We start from the raw sequence: 18,466 nt of genomic DNA, 5'->3' as shown, positions 1-18,466 counted from the left end.
TAATTTGCTTATGAGTGCAATAAATTAAGATATAAGATATAACTGCTGTGTCTTCTTTATATTACCTCATTTATTGAAAATTAATTTAAATGTTGGAATTCTAAAATTAAAATTTCTCAGTTCTTATGTAAAGGAGAAGAAATTTAGTTCATCAAGTAAGTTTTCTAGAACATTCTCACAAAGGATTTCTTGGTATAGCTACACAAATATATCAATTAATAAAAAAAAGCTTAAAAAGACATCAAAGATAGAGAAAAATTCTTGTTATGCAATCTGTGTGACAAGGTACACTTGACAAAAAAAAATCTCAGTATTCCAGAGGCTGGCACAGTTAATTTCTTTTTTTTTTTTTTTCACAGTAAGGATGACCTTTGGCATTGGCAAGGATTTGTTTTTCAACCAGAAACAAAATTATATTAAAAGAAGCAGACTATACGGAATATTTTGGAAGCAATCAGCTAAGGGTCATGAGGTGCAACTTGATTTCAAAGAAATAAAATTTTCTGATTTTGAAATCATTTTTGTGGAACAGTTTTGGTAAGTGTGTAATTTTTGGCATACTTTTAGCCTTGTCTACTAGTACAGCATTTTATAGCAGAGTGACAACTGCATTATACTTGCATTACAACAGAGGAAAAATTAATACTTTGCACTGCAATTGAGCCAAAACTATCTTAAAACTCTGTAAGAGAAGCAGATTTCAGTGTTGACATTGCCCTATAGGATGATGAACCTATTCCTGAAAACACCTCATAGCATATGCTGTAGTTCTCTAGGGAGACTTGAGGAGATAAAATTCTCATAGAAAGAAAGTTTTTTAAGAGTAAAGGCCAAATATGTTAAGTTCCAACTTGGTTAATTATCAACATAGTAATTTAGGAACCAGAGCTCCATAGTAACTGGAATAATAGTTTTCTCTCATTCTCTCATTCATTCCTTTCCATCAAGATAGTTTTAAGAAGTAGTTTCAAAATCAGTCAAGCAAGGTTAAGGACAGAAATCAGCTGATCAAAAATATAAAATAAAAATGAAGACAGATGAGATGTAAAAGGATATACATGCACTCCAGAGAGACTTATTTCCCAGGCATCTGTTACAGTCTGAAACAGCAGGCTATTCCCAAGCTTTTTCACAGAGAAAAGAGTAAGATAAATGTGTGGGGACTTTTTAGGACTTGTCTTATTTAATTATGCTTTATTCCAGTTGGTAAGAGAAAAATATAGTCTGTTGATGAGGCAATGTTCATTGTGCTCTAATCAGTGCTTACAAGGAAATGGAAAAATAGGTGATAACAAATGCTTTGGCAGCTGGAAGCAGCACAAGGGCTTGACTTAGAAGACGTAGAATAGCATAATTCCAAAAGGAGGATAAGGCAGGAAGTCCTGGCATAAAAATGTGTTACAAGTAAAGGCAAAAAAGCCCTTTAAATTGACAACCCATGATTCAAAATTAATATTTATGGCAGTTTCATGTATATTTCCACAATAGTCACTGATACTTTGGACAGCTCAGTGTGAAAAGCACAAGAGCTCAATAGTGTACAATTTATTCCAGGATAGGTTATCTGCTTCATATGTGATCAGTAAAAGGGAAGTACCTTACTAAGGCAGCTGTATCTCTTCCAGTTTTGAAGATAGGTCACTTAAGAGTAAATTTCTTTATGGCAGACTGATATGTCCATAGCAACAAAAAGACCTTACTACACAGAGAAATACATCAGTGTTCAGGGAATAACTTGAAATTCAGTAAATTAGGCATAAAATTATTTGATAAAAATATTTAAGGAATTTAGTCTCCAATCTATGTTTTCAGAAAAGATACAAGAAACATGGAAGTTTAAAATTATTCATGAGACTCAAAAATGCAATATAATCATAAGAAAACCCAGCTGAAGATTAACTTTGAAAGTAGTTTATAGGAAGACCTATGTAAATAAAACACATTAAGCATTTTTCAAAGCATAAAACTGCTTTTCTTCATAAAGCCTACATGGAAAAGAAAGGATCCTCCACTAACCAATATATTAGATTTTGCAGGCCAAAAATAGGAAGTATCTTTTTCTTGCACATAGACTGATGGAAAAGAAGGGACAACATGTGTCTATGAAGTTGATACACAACACTGTAAGAAAACAGCATGTTTCTTAGAAATGGTACAATGGTTTGCAGCAACAGACAGAAATAAAAAGTAATTCCACTAATTGAGATTTTTGATTATACAGATCAGAAAATGTGTAATTGACAGAAGTCCAAAAAACAGTTAGTGTGCTTTACTGAGGTTTTAGTTTTCCTTCTAATCATACCTAAACTGTGAATTTAACTGATATTCTCAATCAAAGAAACTAGTAAAGGCAGAGGCATAAAGATATGGTATTTGAATGCAGCAGGATTTCAGATGACACAAGACACTGCTAGCAGACTCAAAAAGACAATGCTATCTAGCACCAGAAAGATCTATTACTGTTGCCACAATAGGAAAAAATACTATATGAAATTCTCAGTTCACAGAAAATGAATAAGCTTAGCGTCAAGCAGACCGGGTTTATATATCACTCATCAGTCTGTACAACAAAGCAAGGAACTTTCAGAGACTAACCGTCCTAACTACTGAGATTCAACAACAGCAACAAACAAGATTAAGAGGTGCAATGCAGAATCTGTCTGTTCAAAAGTAGAACGGTCTTTTGGGGGAAACTACAAGAGGAAAATGAAATAGAAAAGCCCTCCAGCTAACACATAAATCTTTCCTAGTTTCTTGTCTTGTTGTGTGTGTGAAGATTACAGTTCTTTATATATCGTTCTCAAATTGGAAGGAAAAGCCAGTGCTCTTGCAAATTAAGAAAAGGTCTGATATAGATTTATGTTATATTTCTCTGTCTATGGGAGTATTTTAAACAATTCATTCTTAAAGATTCTTGAAGCTTTTACTAATTTCTTAATCTTTCCTTTAATATCACAATACCACTAATTAATGAGTGAGATCCAAGAGACACAATAAAATGGTACTTTCCATTTTCAATGTACCAAGCTCTTACATGTCAACATTGTTTGGAAGATATGTTGAAACAATAACACTACAAAACCTTTGACACAAAAATGGGAGGTTTCAACTTTAAAATAAATATTCTATACTGAACATTCTGATGAGCTGTAATTACAAAACATTATATCACAAAAGACATACTAAGCACTGCTCCAAACAAAGGCACACCTTATTATGAAACACAAAGTAATTATTATGAAACACTGCTAATTTAAACATCCATTATGAAAGGATTGTTATGGAATAGAAATCTTCTTTATAAGAAACTCTGGGTAGACCCTATTAAACTAGTGGCATGCAGTCCAGGAGTTTCACGACACCAGGACTGGAAAAGATATCAGCTGTGCAATACCTAACCTACAATCTGTACTGAAAATACATACCACTATGCTGCCAAATTGACTTCACTAAGACACTTTAAAGTATCTCTCTTTACATGACAGATAAAATTTTTGAATTGTTTGCAAACAGGCTTTAACTTTTGAATAGTGATCTTTGTTTCTGTTTAGTATTCAGCAGGAAATTCAAATTTTAATTTAAACCTGTTTCCTTTTACTAGCAATAATGATACAAAAGGCTATTGCATACTATTAAGTCATTCTGCATTATGAATAAAATCTGTAGATTGTCTTACATAACCCTACATCTTTTATTTCTAAATGCCTTACCAATATTTGTTTGTATCAGTTAAGAAGTATTGAAAATCTCTAGATATGAAGGCTAGCATAAATTTATGTGCAAAAAAGACATCTTATACAATTGTACAGAAACAAAACTTCTCTGCTCAGTACAAAAACCACTTCCGTATTGCTTTACAATTAAGATAATGCCTTCAATTGCATAAGGAATTTATGGTGCTTGTCACAAAAATAAAAAAGTGGAAAAAATGTCAGCATTATTGGTCTATATTATCTGGGGTTTCTATATGAAAATAAATATTCCTTCTTATTCTGCTAGTGAGCTGAAATGGCCAAATAGCTTAATTTTTAAAAAAAGAAAGAAAGTCTTCAAGAAAATCCATCTTTCCTAAAAAACATGTCAAAGCACATTCTCAAAGCCTAAGTAGGAACTCAGCCATACCAATCCTACTAACATTTGTGGGAGCTACCTGTCAAGAGCACTGTGCATCATGCTGAATATGTCCTTCAGTGATAACAGTAGGGTTAAAACTTTCAGACATATGCATAAATATTTCACATGAGGCATTTCACAAGATAACAGTTGTGATTTATGCTCGGCTGTGCTTTCAGAGGTATCTGTACAGCACTTCAGAAACTATTGCAGTCTCTGGTACACCTCAGAAAAGATTGTATACTCTGGTTATATAGTCCACTAAAATAGGGGTCTTTCAAGAAACTTTTATCATAACTCTGGCTCTTTAAAGCAGACTTTTCAAAAACATACACAGTAAAGTTTTTCATTACAAAATATGTTTCAGTTTTATCTATATTACTTCAATACTGCAGGTACTTCATCTACAGGTGTTAAATTACCTTTAAACTGCTTTCTAAAAATATTGCTTCTTCCTAATATAGGAATGATTCAACTTCTCCAAAATGAAACAGAGAGTATCAAAGGGAGATGGAGAATCCTGATACTAAATACAGCACAATAGAAAAAGAAATATATGAAGATTCTACTGTGAACCACAGCATGAAATCACAGAAATCTCAGGACTGAAGTGAGATTTCATTATCAACTCAAACAAAAAGACCCCATCTTATTAAAGAGATAAAAGGCAATATATTTAATGTACATTTGATTTTTAAAAAAATTGCAAGTGACTAGAAGGGGAAAAGAGATTTTATACACTGCTCTGAGCTTTTTCTTTTGTTGTCATGACAAACGCCAAAGCTACATGTAAGTCTGCATTGATGCCAGCATCTGAATTCATCCCTAATGAGTAAAGACGAAAATGGTAAATATATTGGGATTTTTTGACAAAAGATGTTTTCTGCTCATTTGGGTTGAAAAAGAACAGATAAAAAAGTGAGCCCTATATATAAAATCAATTTATAATTTAACAATTGATGTATCAAGTTCTTTAATTCTAAAAGCTCAACTAAGCTTCCAAAAACATTCCACTCAGAGACTTTAAATTCTGTATCTCAGGGATTTCAACTAGCAGAAAATTAAAAATAAATATTGTTATCCTACTTCAAAGATACACAAACTGTTACAACTGGTAGAGGTCCAGTTTGGACATCTAGAATTAGCATGGGCAGCTAAGTACTCAAATTGAGACTGAGCACCACAGCATAAAAACAAATCAGTGTAACAAAAAAAACATGCAAACCCTGGGTTTATAAATGCAGTCTTATTGGGAAAAGCTATTTTAAAAACTTTCTAGTGTCTCTATACTTGTAAATAAAGGAACTAATCTAGCTAGCATACTGAAGACTTAGGGGAAAAGTCCAGTAACAAACTGGAGACTTAGTATGGCAGTGGAGAATATTAATGGTGAGAACCCTCATCATTATTCTTCTGTAAATCATGAAGTTTAAATATATGAGTATGAAAGTAAGAAAAGTTTTGTGACTTTTGACAATTATTAGTAAGAAAAAAATGGTAACAATTGCCAAAAAAATCACAAAAGTTGACATGTTACCTGGCTATGACAAAGAGCACACAACTGACACCCAAGTAAGCCAGCAGAATATACATCCAGATATCAGGGGAGAGAGGATTCAGGAAGGAGAAGACGCCCGGGTTTGTACCATTGGGCTTGCGGTACAAAATACTTATTCCAAGAGTCATAAAGGGCTTGGAAAAGTCGATGACCTTCTCACGAACATAGGTAATTGCCAATGGTGCAACTGCAAGGTCAGCTTTCTGTTGACAGAAATACAAAAAGAGAAAAAGGCCATAAGTCAGAAGAAACAGGCTGAAGCAGACAATCAGATAATGCAAAACACAAACTTAGTATGGATGATGTTTGTTCTTGTACCAAGTTTCCTGAAATTTAAAATTCTTCTCCCCATAAGTAAGGAAACAGATTTATTCTGCTTCCTCTTTGCTAAACTGACATTGCATTTGAAAAATTGAAATTAAAAAATTAAAAAATTTAAGAAATAAAAAATTAAAAGCACTACTATAGGGATACAAGAAAAATATTGCATCTTGCAGAAGACATGAACATCCATTATCACATACTTAAAAACTGTATTAATTGCGCATTTCAACATATGTCTTGTCTTGTCACTCCCTCACTGTGTTCTTTAGAAGCAAATATATTTGTGAAGCAGATGTGAATATGCTAGTACAAGTGCAGAGAAAGGACCAGGAAGCAGTTCTTCATATTTTAGGATAAAAATGGTACAAAATGAAGATCAGTTTAAAATTGAAAGTGCTACACCTGCAAGGTTGCTGAGGACGTTCTAACAAAGTACAACTGTCCTTATTCATTTGTGGGAATCACTGCAGAACTTACAGATAGTTATTAATCAGCTGGACTACTTAAAATGAAAACATCAATTGAATGCATTTTGCCAATTAACATTTAGGTTCAGTTATTATAGGGATAATTCATAGGAGATTAGCAAATGGCCTATGTTACTCTTTTAATCAAAATTTAATGGAAATCAGAGTGAACAAAAATCTACAGAATCTACTTCTTAATCTCTGTCAACAGCTCTTGAAATACTTCGGTGCATGTATGAATGTGTATGTGTGCACCATACACGCATACAAACACAAGAGGAAATTTCAGAGTGAGAAAGGTTATAGTACGAGACCTGGAAAGCTGTAAACTAAGTATTCTTTATAAACCATATCAAAATATAGGTATGTAATGACAGAAATGGTATAGCTACCATGGAGTACTGTTACCCAAGTAATATATCCAAGTAACATAGCTGCAAATTATATCATTTTCAGAATGCCTGTTTAAAATACAGAGATATGATTCTAAATAAAATAAATTCATACACTTATGTACTTTTTACTCATTTGATATTGTGTATACCATGTAACACTCAAACTTCCATGCAATGTACATTTTGGTGTTCTCTCTAAGTTTTATTTTCTCACCTTACACAAAGTTCTTCTATGGTCTAGTCTTGTTATGAGCATTTATATAATTAGATATGCTCTAGTCAGTTACAATGTGAAACTCTGTTGGCACTGTTCATTTTATTTTGTAGGGTTTACTGGTCAAAAAAATTACATGCACTTCATTTCCATTGGTATTAAGAATTTGTAGATATTAATCAAAACAGCAAGGCTTAATTCCACAGTGGATGACTTTTTATAGATTGCATACTATTGATGATATTCCAGCTGGTGTAGAAAGTAAACGGTAAAGTAAGAAACTAAACTAATTTGAATTAAAAGTTATAGGTCAACACATAGAAGTTTAAAAAACATAAAAACCCAATATTAGTTTGTGAGGCAAGTAGCAGACCTTAACTGAAGAGTCTGAAGGCAACTGACTAGAAATTATCAGAAGAGGCAGCTTCACAAAGACAGATAAATTAGATCTTTTGGAAGGCTATTGGTAGATGTGAATTTTGGTCTTATTATATTAACAGAACCTTAATGAATAACAAATAATTTCTTTTAATAAATACCATGGAAAATCAAACCCTTGGTCATTAGATGGAAACAAAAGATATACAAATGTATATAGGTTGTAACTATCTCTAGTGGAGACAAGTTGCAGATGAAATTAGAAAAATAACTGATCAAGAAATAGTATGTCTTATATGATGAATGGAATGGAATGGAATGGAATGGAATGGAATGGAATGGAATGGAATAGAATAGAATAGAATAGAATAGAATAGAATAGAATAGAATAGAATAGAATAGAATAGAATAGAATGGATATCCCTACCTGTGAGGACTCATATAAAATTTATGTACATAACTTGACATCTCAAGATTCTCTTCAGAGCTGAGTAACTCTGTTTGAATATTTTTGAACTAGAATATCACCATAAGAAAAACTAAGCATCTAAGAGCAACAAAAAAAAAAAAAAAAAATCTGGAATTGTTAATAACTGAGGAAATAACTAACTTCAAAATGCAATGCTACCACATGCAACTTTTGTTAATATCTTTTATCTGCAAAATTCAATTCTCCTGGCAATTCTTTCATTCTGAAAAGAGCACTATTGGTAAGTATGAGAAATCAGGGGCCAAGTTTCCAGAAGTTCAGTACCAGTTTCTCCTATACTCACCTATAATGAAGACATACAAGGAAGAGAATGCTCTTTAGATTACTTCTAGTGACAAATAGGGGAGGAAGAGTGTAAAATAAGTATTTATCAATTAGTATTTTTTTAACAACATTAACAAATTAGTGTATCCTAACATGGCTTTTTGATAAGTTCCATTACAAAGAATATTTGACTCACTTGGAAGTGTGTTGCAAGCCAGAATTATTGCTAGTAAAGTCCAGAGTAAGGAAGCAAAAAGGACCTTTGCATGATATCCACAGATGTTTTATTCAGCCACATGGTGAGATGATCAAGTCTCAACCCACACACAGAGGGTCTCAGCTTCTGTCTGCCAAGGGGCCTGGGGGCTGACCCTGGTCTCAGGGCAATGCAAAATAAGGGCCAATCAGGGAATAGGGAGGAGTGGCTCAGGGACATAGGAACAGACATAGGATACGGGGAAGGAGCCAATGTAGTCTAAAAGTTTTTTGAGGGAAGCTTCTTGTGTCTCCCTAAACCAGGGAATGACCCACCAGGGTCTCCACAGCAGTGATCGATGATTCAATTTTTCATAATGAAGGTATACATGGTTCTATTCTTTAAATGAATAAAAGGTCTATCTATCTGAAAACATAATCTATAATAGCACTTAACTCTTTCTTGAGATGAAAAAAATTTTTATGACAGCATCCAAGGATTGGTGAGGTAAGCTAGTTGCCACAAAGAAAAATTCTGCACTAACTAAAGATTACAATAGTGATTAGAAACAGTCTGACAAGGACATTCCAACACAAGGCATGGTCCTGAGCAAAACGGAGGAGCTGTGCAGCCCAGTCTGTGATGTGCTAGAGGACTGCACTGCAGATAATAAGCTGTAGTTGTGCATACTCTCCCTTCCTGTCCCACACCATCCCTCAGTAACTCAGGAGTTCCTGATAAACCTGGACCAAACCAGAGCAATGAAGCACCCCCTTGATCATAACAGTAAGTCAGCAAAGCATCCCTTCAAAGTACCAGAAGCTCATCCATACCTACAGGTGGGAATAACCCTGACCCTAACACCTACTTGTTCAAGGTGGGGACAAAGCTTTCCTGTCTTGCTACCACATGCAGTTGTAGGATGCTCATTCACCAACAACTCAAGGTAACCCTGATTTATTTCTGAGACAGAAGTGCCTAAGGTAGGCTGAAGTCATCCTCCTTTGTTTCTTACCTTACATTTTACTTCCAAACAGTTCGTTCAGTGACTGTTTTACATCGAGTAGTATTCAAAGAGAAAAAGGGAAGACATTTTTTTTTAATTTGTACAGGGCTGAAATTTAGCACATAACCTCTAAGATGAGAGTTTTTAAAATTATACTGAATTCAATCTATGCTTGCAGATACAAATAACTTTAGCAAGAAATCAGCACTTTAATGTTGAGTAGTGTATGGCCATAGCATGCACAGAAATTTGGTATTTGCAGAAATTGGTGCTTTTTCTATGAAAATTAACTCTATAAAACCTGGAGAAACAATCACAATAATTTTGGGGAAAATAGAATTTTGAAAAGATTTCATAGCTTCTACTAATAACACCAGGGAAAGTAAAACAAACACAACTTGAATTTTCTGTTGTTGATAGTTTTATGAAAAGCTTTTGTCTCACCTATTTTGTTCAAAAGAATGAAGAATTTAAATACAATCTAGACACAGAAACAATAAAATGGCTAACAGCTAGTTTTAATTAGGCACTACAACTACACAATATTCCACCAAAATAATTTAGTATTTTAGACAATGTAAATAGAGTCTTCCGGTAAGAATTTTGCTCCTAACATTTTGCATTGATTTAGCAACCATTAGTGTTTATACTAAAAATGCAAAGGGAATCATACACTATTGATTCTCAGTTGTTTATTCAGTCAATCAGTACAATCATATTGTAATTGTATAATATACACAAAACTACACACACACTGAAAAGACATTTAAGTAGTTTTACTTCTCTACAGGTAGCAATGCACTTATTGCCTGCAATTATTCTTGAAAATAAAGGAACTTGCCTTTTTTTTAAAAGAAAAACTTCATAAAGCTTTTGTTTAATCCACTATGTTTCCTCAGCCTAAAACCCTAAGTCAATATGTCAATTTCTTCAGTCCAAATTTTTGAGACTGTTAACCTGAGTTGAATTTCAGTTACATTCCCTTTGGAGAAAATGCATCGCCAAGATAAAAGAGGAAGGCTAAAGCACAGCTTCAATTCTTTAAACCTGTCTAACACACTCCTAATGCACAGAGACCTTATGCATTATTCCTGTTCACAGAAGTGCATTTCCCTGCCACTGATTTGAAATGATAAGACCTGTAATTTGCTTTTAAGCTTACAGTCTATCCTAAACTGCCTTGTTCATGCTGCTACGTTATAGAAAATTTTATACCCCACAAGAAATTTTTAGTCTTATCACAAGATCCTCATTTCCTCTGAAACCACTAGGAACTTATTAGGGCTTTATCACTATTTTTATTATATAACTAGCCACTTAAATTACTTTGACAGAAATTGTTTCTCTACTACCTTTCATAGCATCATAGTACAATTCAAGTGGGGAGAGATCAGGAGGTGTCTAGTGCAATTTTCTGTTCAAAATATCTACATGGATGGATGAGACAGTTTACTCTGCACTTTACCCAGTCAGTGTTGAAAACCTCCAAGCAAGGTAACTACATGACATTTCCAGATAAGCTGGTCCACTGCTTGTCTATCCAGATAGTGAAAAGTTTCTACAGACAAGCAGCGGAGCAGGCTGTTTAGAGAGGTTATGCAATTTCCACCCTTGGAGGTTTTCAGTTTACGCTTGTTGCCTTTGGTCTTCCTGCCAAGCTCCTTTGTGAAAAGCCCAGACGGAACTTCTTGATAACCTCCTCACAGGTCCTGGAAAGCTGCTGCTAGAAATTATTACCTTTGCCAAATGTGAGTTATATACCAGCAAGTAAAAAAAAAAATAAAATCCAGATTTGATAGCTGAATTTAGATGTCATAACTTCTTATTTGTGGGATCCTGATTGGTATAATTTAAACTAAATTGCTAACAATATCCCTTATAGATGGAACAGCAAGTGCTACTTTATTAACATAATAAAGTACTTTAACATAAGAAAGTGACATATGAAGACAGTTCAATAGATACTGGCTCACCTAACACGTATGTTTGTAACTGCTGAGATGCTTCTCAGAATTTTTTCAGCAACAAGAAGTCACTGGAAGACAGGAGGCTTACACAAATTCATTTCATTAACAGTAATATTACACAGTGATTTCATTACTTTAGAACCTCTTGTGTCAGCGTGGTTAATTCTTTTCTTGGCAAAGTCTTGAACAGCAGTGGTAACTAATGGCATTTTCGTCTACTCTCCTTTTAGAGGATCCTGATCTAGAAACCAACAGGATGATTCACCTAGAGGTAGATTTTTTTTTAAGGCAAAAGGTTTTGTAGAGGAAATTTGCATTCTGTCCACTACCATAAACACAGCTTTCGATATGAATTCAACTAGACAAAAATGGAATGTATGGAATGCATGGAATCCTTCCTTCAGTGACTTAAATAAGATAAAGCATATGTTTTGATCAACACAGCATTGTCTAGAACTGACTTTTGGTATTGTTTTCTGTTTGCTCCTTTGTTATTAGATAAATGTTTAGTCGAGGAAAAATGATAGTACTAAACCAGCAGTAACTCTCTAATTAGTTAATTTACATTATTTCCTCTTATTCAGGGTTATGCTACTCAATTCCCATTTGCCTATGCCAGTATGGATAGATTTAATAGCTGAATAGATGTAATATGAGTACTCATTAAAGACAGATATAGTTTCTGTCTGTTGATTTATAATCAAAATACTTTCACTAAAGTATTTTGAACCAACTTCAGTCTAATCAACAGGTAAGCAACCTATATGTAAAAGGAGGCAGTAGACCATGAAACTATATTAAGCAGGAAGATGGGTGACTATTCATTTCAATAGTAAAAAAAAGTTTTTAGCACTTCATTTCAGGAATGTTGTGGAAAAGGTTTCTTCTAATTGTTAGAAGAGCAGGATTCACATACCCTCAGAAAGAGGAAATTGTCAAAGAAATTTACAAGACTGCGTAATACTGTGGCTCAGAATTCAGGAAAGGGAGACTCCCCCATTAAGAAAAAAAAATTAAAATTAGAGTAGTTACAATAAAATGTTTCATTTCTTCCTTGCTGTTTTACACACTCTTTCTAACATTATATTTTTGTACTAGAAATGTTTAAGAAACATTAAATTTATTAGACACCATGCTGAAATACACCTTCTTGAAATAAAGTACACAGGTAACATTGATTCCTTTTTTGTAGAAAACATTTTTATTGGTATCGTTTCCAGATTTACTGCAACTTCCTGAAAGTGTTGGGATTTTTCCCAGCTGCTAACCAGCTGTCACCTAGAATTTCAGTTACTGCACTCAGGACAAAAAAATTCTTAGATCTTTTATTTTTTGCATAATTTCTGTTCTTAGATGGATGGGGTTTTTTCAAATTATTTAGGTGAACTCATTTCATCACACAATAAATTTTGACTTGTTTCAAATTTGACTGAATCCCATTTTTGTGTATTGTCAACTGCAATTTATCACAAAGCAATCAAATAACATTTTTGCACATAATCTGGATGGAAGTAGATCACTGCAGAATAAGCCACCTCTTATTGACTACCAGTTCTCAATTAACAATTTTTGAAAGCTATAATTTCATCAGTTTAATTAATTAATAGAATAAAACTTATTAATATGGACAAAATCAACCTCTTGGAATTCTCATTTAATCATTAGGTTCCAGGGTCTTAGACTTAACTAAAATTGATCATTATGATAAACAATAATAAAAAAAGGTCCTTTTAGAAAAGTCTATCAAATATCAAGTGAAAAACAGAAGTAACATGATTTTCTTCCAAAGACACATATAATCAGTTTCATTTCATGTATTTTGGACTTATTTAAGGCTGCACCCACTGTCTTTTTTTAACTCTATTTGATATTTGTATAATTTTCGTAAACAACTGAATTATTTTCAGTGTGCTGAGAAAGATAGTACTAAACCAGCAGGAACTCTCTAATTAAACTTAGGTTTTCTGGATAGAAAAATAATTGAGCTATTTCAAATATCATGTGCAACTTTCAGTCCTGTCACTCCCATGTTTTATGATCTTCACGTTAGGTTGAAAGTAATCCTTCTGGTCCTCAAAAGGTCTAATGAAATATCGTAGTGTTTCATAATTCCAAAATGTAAAAACAAAACACCAGATCTACACTTATATTATTGGTATAGTGTAATAACAAAGAAAATACTTCAGTTAGAAAAAGCCATCACAGAAACATGTCATTGCTCCTTCCTGGAATAATCCTGTTGCCCTGAGAATAACAGATCAGACTTGATTACTTTCCAGTTTCCCAAATAGTATGGGTGACTTGTTTCAGTCATCATTCCCAGAAACACATCTCCCACAAGCATATCCTGAAATTATTTTACCAAATTGATGTTTCCATGAAAATTGACATACTCAAGGTTTCCACAGCCTCTCCTCTCTATCCTTCGTGAAACGTTCACTTTGAGATACGTTGAAATTCTTTGGAGATGAGTAAAAGACAAATTGGCTCATTATTAATAATCCCTAATAAAATGGATAAGCCCCAATGGAAATCAACTCTGTTATTAGAGAATTCTATTTTTCTCATGTACTTCACTTCAGCAGGCATACACATCAAAATAAAGATCCCAATGTTATTTTCTACCATTCTTTACTATCATTATAGCAACAAAAGTAAAAGATCAGATAAAGGTATGAGGATATGAAAAATGTAATTTTTTCAGCCCTAACCCTGTATAAAATCAATTCATAATCATTACTGTAAGCACAGATAATACCTGAGCTAAAGAATTATTGTCTGGCATTTCATTTGAAAAACTTAATGCCACTTCCTTGATTGGGTATGATTCACTTTTCTGGCAGCATGGTGAAAGTTAATTACAACTATTTGCTGTACAATATTTCTCTGTAACTGAAACCTAATCATTATATAAACCCAAGTGCATTAGCAAGGGATGTCCATAACATACTAACTGTAAAAGAACAATACATAGTCATATGGCAGCTAAACAGACAAGAAAACAATATTCACTTACTCTTAGTGTCAAGAAATTTCAAATAAACTATCCCTGGAGTACAGACCTCCAGAAAAAAATTCATACGTCTCAGAGCACTTTCAAGACCCCTACTGTCAAAGTCCCCTGCCACCTTAACTACTGAGAATGTAGTTAAAATTTTTCATCCAGTTTCTTTAGGGTGCATAGGACATTATTAGCTCAAAAAATACTGATTTAACATTTAGAACCCTCTAGAAAAAATGTTAATAATTTGTTATTCTCTATGCCTGACTGCATTATTAGAAATTTTGCTGGGCCTTGCTTTACTAAGTGCAGAGTGTCTGAAAATTCTTTGTTCTTTGGAAAACAAACTGCTCACTTAAAACTGTTGTTGTATTGGAAAGTGCATCTTCATCTGTCCTGTACTTGAAATCAGTAATAATTTAATAGGAAAGTCGTATATGCATACATATGTTCCTTACTGAATTAATACATAATTTTGCCATTTTGATCTAAATTTCTGGATAAGTATTTCTTTGGCATATTAGATTACTGGTTTGGGGTTTTTTTCACATTTCTCTGGAATTTTTTGTAGATTTATGCATCTTTACCTGAAGTTTACTTTCTGCATAACTTTTGCTGAGTTACGATCTATTTGGACATTTTTCATGGAATGTCATATATAACCTTTATTTGAGAGTGACAAAGTAGCCATGAAAACTGTCGACTTGTGAGCATAGAGATGAATGTTTAGCTGTTGGTTTGAAATTAAATTGTATTGTCATGTAGAAAACCATCTCTTTGATCCTGTATTTGAAAACAAACAAATAAACAAAAAAGAAACAGAAGGTGCATAGTATTGCATATTTGAATTACGTTGATAAATTCAGACATGAAAAATATTTAAAGAGAGGTTTTGTGAGTCTATGAATATATACAGTTTGCTTTAAGTGAAAAACAGGATCTCAAGCAACAGATGAGATATGACTAGTTGCTTGTCAGGGACACACTGATGCTTATCCAGTGTGAGACAAATTACTTTGGAAATAAAAGGTCAAAGCACTTGAAATTGTGGATTAATGAATTAGCAATTAGACTGAAAAGCACTAAAAGGACAAGTGATATTTTCTGACATATTACAAATTATCATAAGAAATTATCCTATGACCCCAGGACATGTTTCACACAGAAATGAAATGCTACTTTAATGAGGAAAGAAAACATGCAAACAATAAAACTGGAAGCCAGTATGAATACTTAAAACAGCAAAATCACATATGGATGTATGTAAGGTATGTTACAGGCACTTAACAGTTAAATATTCATGGGTGCTATGTCATAATACAGAACAACTGGAAGAAGTTGGAATATATTTTTGAATACTGAATAATGCAAATTAGCAGCTTTATTTAAAGAGACAGTTGTGCTGGACTTCCAACATTAGTTACATTAATGTAACTAATAATGATTACTGGAAATTCAGAGAAGAGAGCTTCAGCATGGAATAATAATGCTTAATCTACAAGGTAAATAAATAAATACCAAGGATAAAAATGCACTTGTAAGAGATGGCTTTCAAATATCTAAACATAAAAATGGGGAAAGAGATAAATTATAAGCAAAATATAAAAAAGCTGAAAATACAAACAAATAAGGAAAATAAAACTGAAGCAAAACAGCAGCATTTATTTTGTTATACATTATTTTATTTTGTTTTATGGAGAGAACAGGAAAAAGTGAATTGTGTCTTATTTTTTTAGGAGAGAAAATAAAAATAAAATTTCAAGATACTATAAAAACAACATTAAAACGGGGTTAGTGGAAATCAGTAGTCATTCAGGTTACCATCTATGTATATTCACCAGAGTTGCTGGTTCAAGCATCAATAGCTGAGCTGCAGACTTGGCAAAATACTGTTATTTATGGTCTATTACCCATCAAAGCATCAGAGATAATTTTTTTAATATATCGAAAACCTTTAGCATGAGTGAAATTTTCATCATATGACACCTGAGATGCAGTTGTAGATTCTAGTTCCACAAATAAAATCAGGAAGCCATGAAGCTGACATAGTGCTCTAAAGAGCACTAACAGTCAACCGATGCTACTGTTGAGACAATTTAATAACGATGAAAAGAGAAACATTGCCCTTCCTTCCGCCACTTCCTTCCGCCACTTCCTTCCTTCCTTTCACCACTTCCTTCCTTCCGACACTTCCTTCCGACACTTCCTCCTTTCCTCCCTCCCTCCCTTCCTTCCTTCCTCCCTCCTCTAAAGATTCTCTAATTACCTATTACATCAAGTCTCCTGAGATTTTCACTAATTAAAAAAGCCACAGCTAAATTTTCCTCCATTTTATTGAAAATCTCAACTGTCAGACCTTTTGCATGAAAATTACAAAAAAAGAGGGAAAAGATGTTCTGTAGCCTTTCCTTAGGAGTCTCTATATGGTAGGGTTTCCTATAAGTATTAAGAAAAGGGGTAGAGTCCAAACAACATGATGAAATTACATTCGTGACAGAAGAAAGCAAAAAAAGAAAAGATGGAAGAAAGTAAAATTTCAATGTCTCAAAAAGGAGCTAAACATCAACACAATCAGTTATTACAAGGGGTTTTTTCCACTTCTACACAATAATACAAATGGTTTGGCTATAAGTGTTCAAGACCATAAGGACCTTAATTTAAAATAAGAGAAAGAAACCAAGAGGTTATTGGAGGAAAAAATCACTAAAAATATTTAAACCAATTATATAAACATCTATGATGTTATTAAATGAATGAAAACTACTATTATTTTTACAAATATAAGTATTTGATGTGTATTTATTTGAAAAATTGATATTGATTATGAAAAATTCAAAATATAGTGAAGCAAAAATTGTTATGTCTAAAGTTAACTCAAACTCAAAAGATCTTTCTAAAGATTCGACTGTGTAAAATTCCTCCAAGCTGAAAATCCTATTCTTAGAGACAAAAAAAATTCTGATTTAATCCTCATATGTGATCAAAGATCATGATCTAAAAATTGGACCTTTTCTGTAATTATATATGAATCATAAAAGATCTGTAAGCCTTGAAGTGTATTTGTAATGCATAAGCTTTGTGCTGCAGAAGAATCATTCAAAGAACCCTTCAAAAATAGTTATTTTTAATCATGTACATGTAATAAAAAATTATTTCCCTCTGGATTTTTCATTTATAGCTCTATCAAAGTATAAAATAGTATTTTTTAACTGTTTTGGAACCCAATGTTAAGAATTTTTTTAAGTACTCTTGGATCTGTAAAGTAGAATGAGTAATTTTCTAAAAATAAAATAACATATTTTGATTCTGTCTGTGCTAGCTATATTGAAATATAACTTACATGCTTAAACTACATGTCGCATGCAATATAACATAGTGACATGACAACTTTTAGCACTTAAGAACAATCTGAAAATCTCCAGAATTTATGATTCAGTTTGAAACCTATTCAATAAATCTGTCCTTTCATAAACTTTTTAGACCAAAGGTAGCAAGAAAGAATATTTTTTAATGAAGAATTCATTCATAAAGAATGGAGATACCTGGAACTTAGCTCCTCCTCCCTTAATTATGTGACACTCATATGTTGAACTAACTTGAGAAGAGGGTAAAATACTCAATGAAAAATTGTGGCAAAGAAATCAGAGTATTTAAATGGAGAAATTAAATTCCAAATTTATTCATAGAGAAATGTCATCTGTATTTGCTGTCCTAGCAAATATTTGTCTTACATTTGCAACTCTAGACACCACTGTGTTTTTCCCAACAAGAATTCATTGTCAGTTTTCAAAGGGAAGGAATCACTATATAATTTTCACTGACAGTATTTACCACAATTCAAAAAGAAACTACTTATTGCTTGGAGACTGATATAAGAATGCAGGTGTGAACTCTAAGTAAAACAGTCAAGGAAAGAAGAAACATGAGCAAGCTCTGAGAAAGGAGATTGAAAACAAACAGAGCCTGATGGAAACACTTCAGTCTTTGTTCATACTATAAAATTTAAATCCTGAGACTGACATGATAGGTTAAGTTTAACTCAGATAGCATTATCTTTATTTTATTTAGATTTTTGAGGCCCAGCAATTATGCA

At 33.0% G+C, this 18,466-nt stretch overlaps 1 protein-coding gene and 1 long non-coding RNA gene across 6 annotated transcripts in view; one reads left to right on the top strand and one right to left on the bottom strand.

Moving 5' to 3' along the window:
* The window catches only part of LOC135296439 (uncharacterized), a 55,924-nt gene extending 50,480 nt beyond the window's left edge, over positions 1–5,444 (top strand). Inside the window, exons 4-5 of the long non-coding RNA XR_010358551.1 lie at positions 360–537; positions 4,578–5,444. This is a non-coding gene — a long non-coding RNA (uncharacterized LOC135296439). The remainder of the gene's footprint in view (positions 1–359; positions 538–4,577) is intronic.
* GRIK2 (glutamate ionotropic receptor kainate type subunit 2) overlaps positions 1–18,466 on the bottom strand; it is a 357,572-nt gene that overhangs the window by 131,028 nt on the left and 208,078 nt on the right. For all 5 annotated transcript variants that reach the window (XM_064412796.1, XM_064412799.1, XM_064412798.1 and 2 more), the window contains one exon: positions 5,651–5,874. In XM_064412796.1, the coding sequence (XP_064268866.1) occupies positions 5,651–5,874 (224 nt within the window). The remainder of the gene's footprint in view (positions 1–5,650; positions 5,875–18,466) is intronic.

This window comes from Passer domesticus, chromosome 3 (genome assembly GCF_036417665.1).
Source record: "Passer domesticus isolate bPasDom1 chromosome 3, bPasDom1.hap1, whole genome shotgun sequence".
In the NCBI taxonomy this organism is placed as follows: domain Eukaryota; kingdom Metazoa; phylum Chordata; class Aves; order Passeriformes; family Passeridae; genus Passer; species Passer domesticus.
This window is presented reverse-complemented; position numbering and strand designations above follow the sequence as displayed.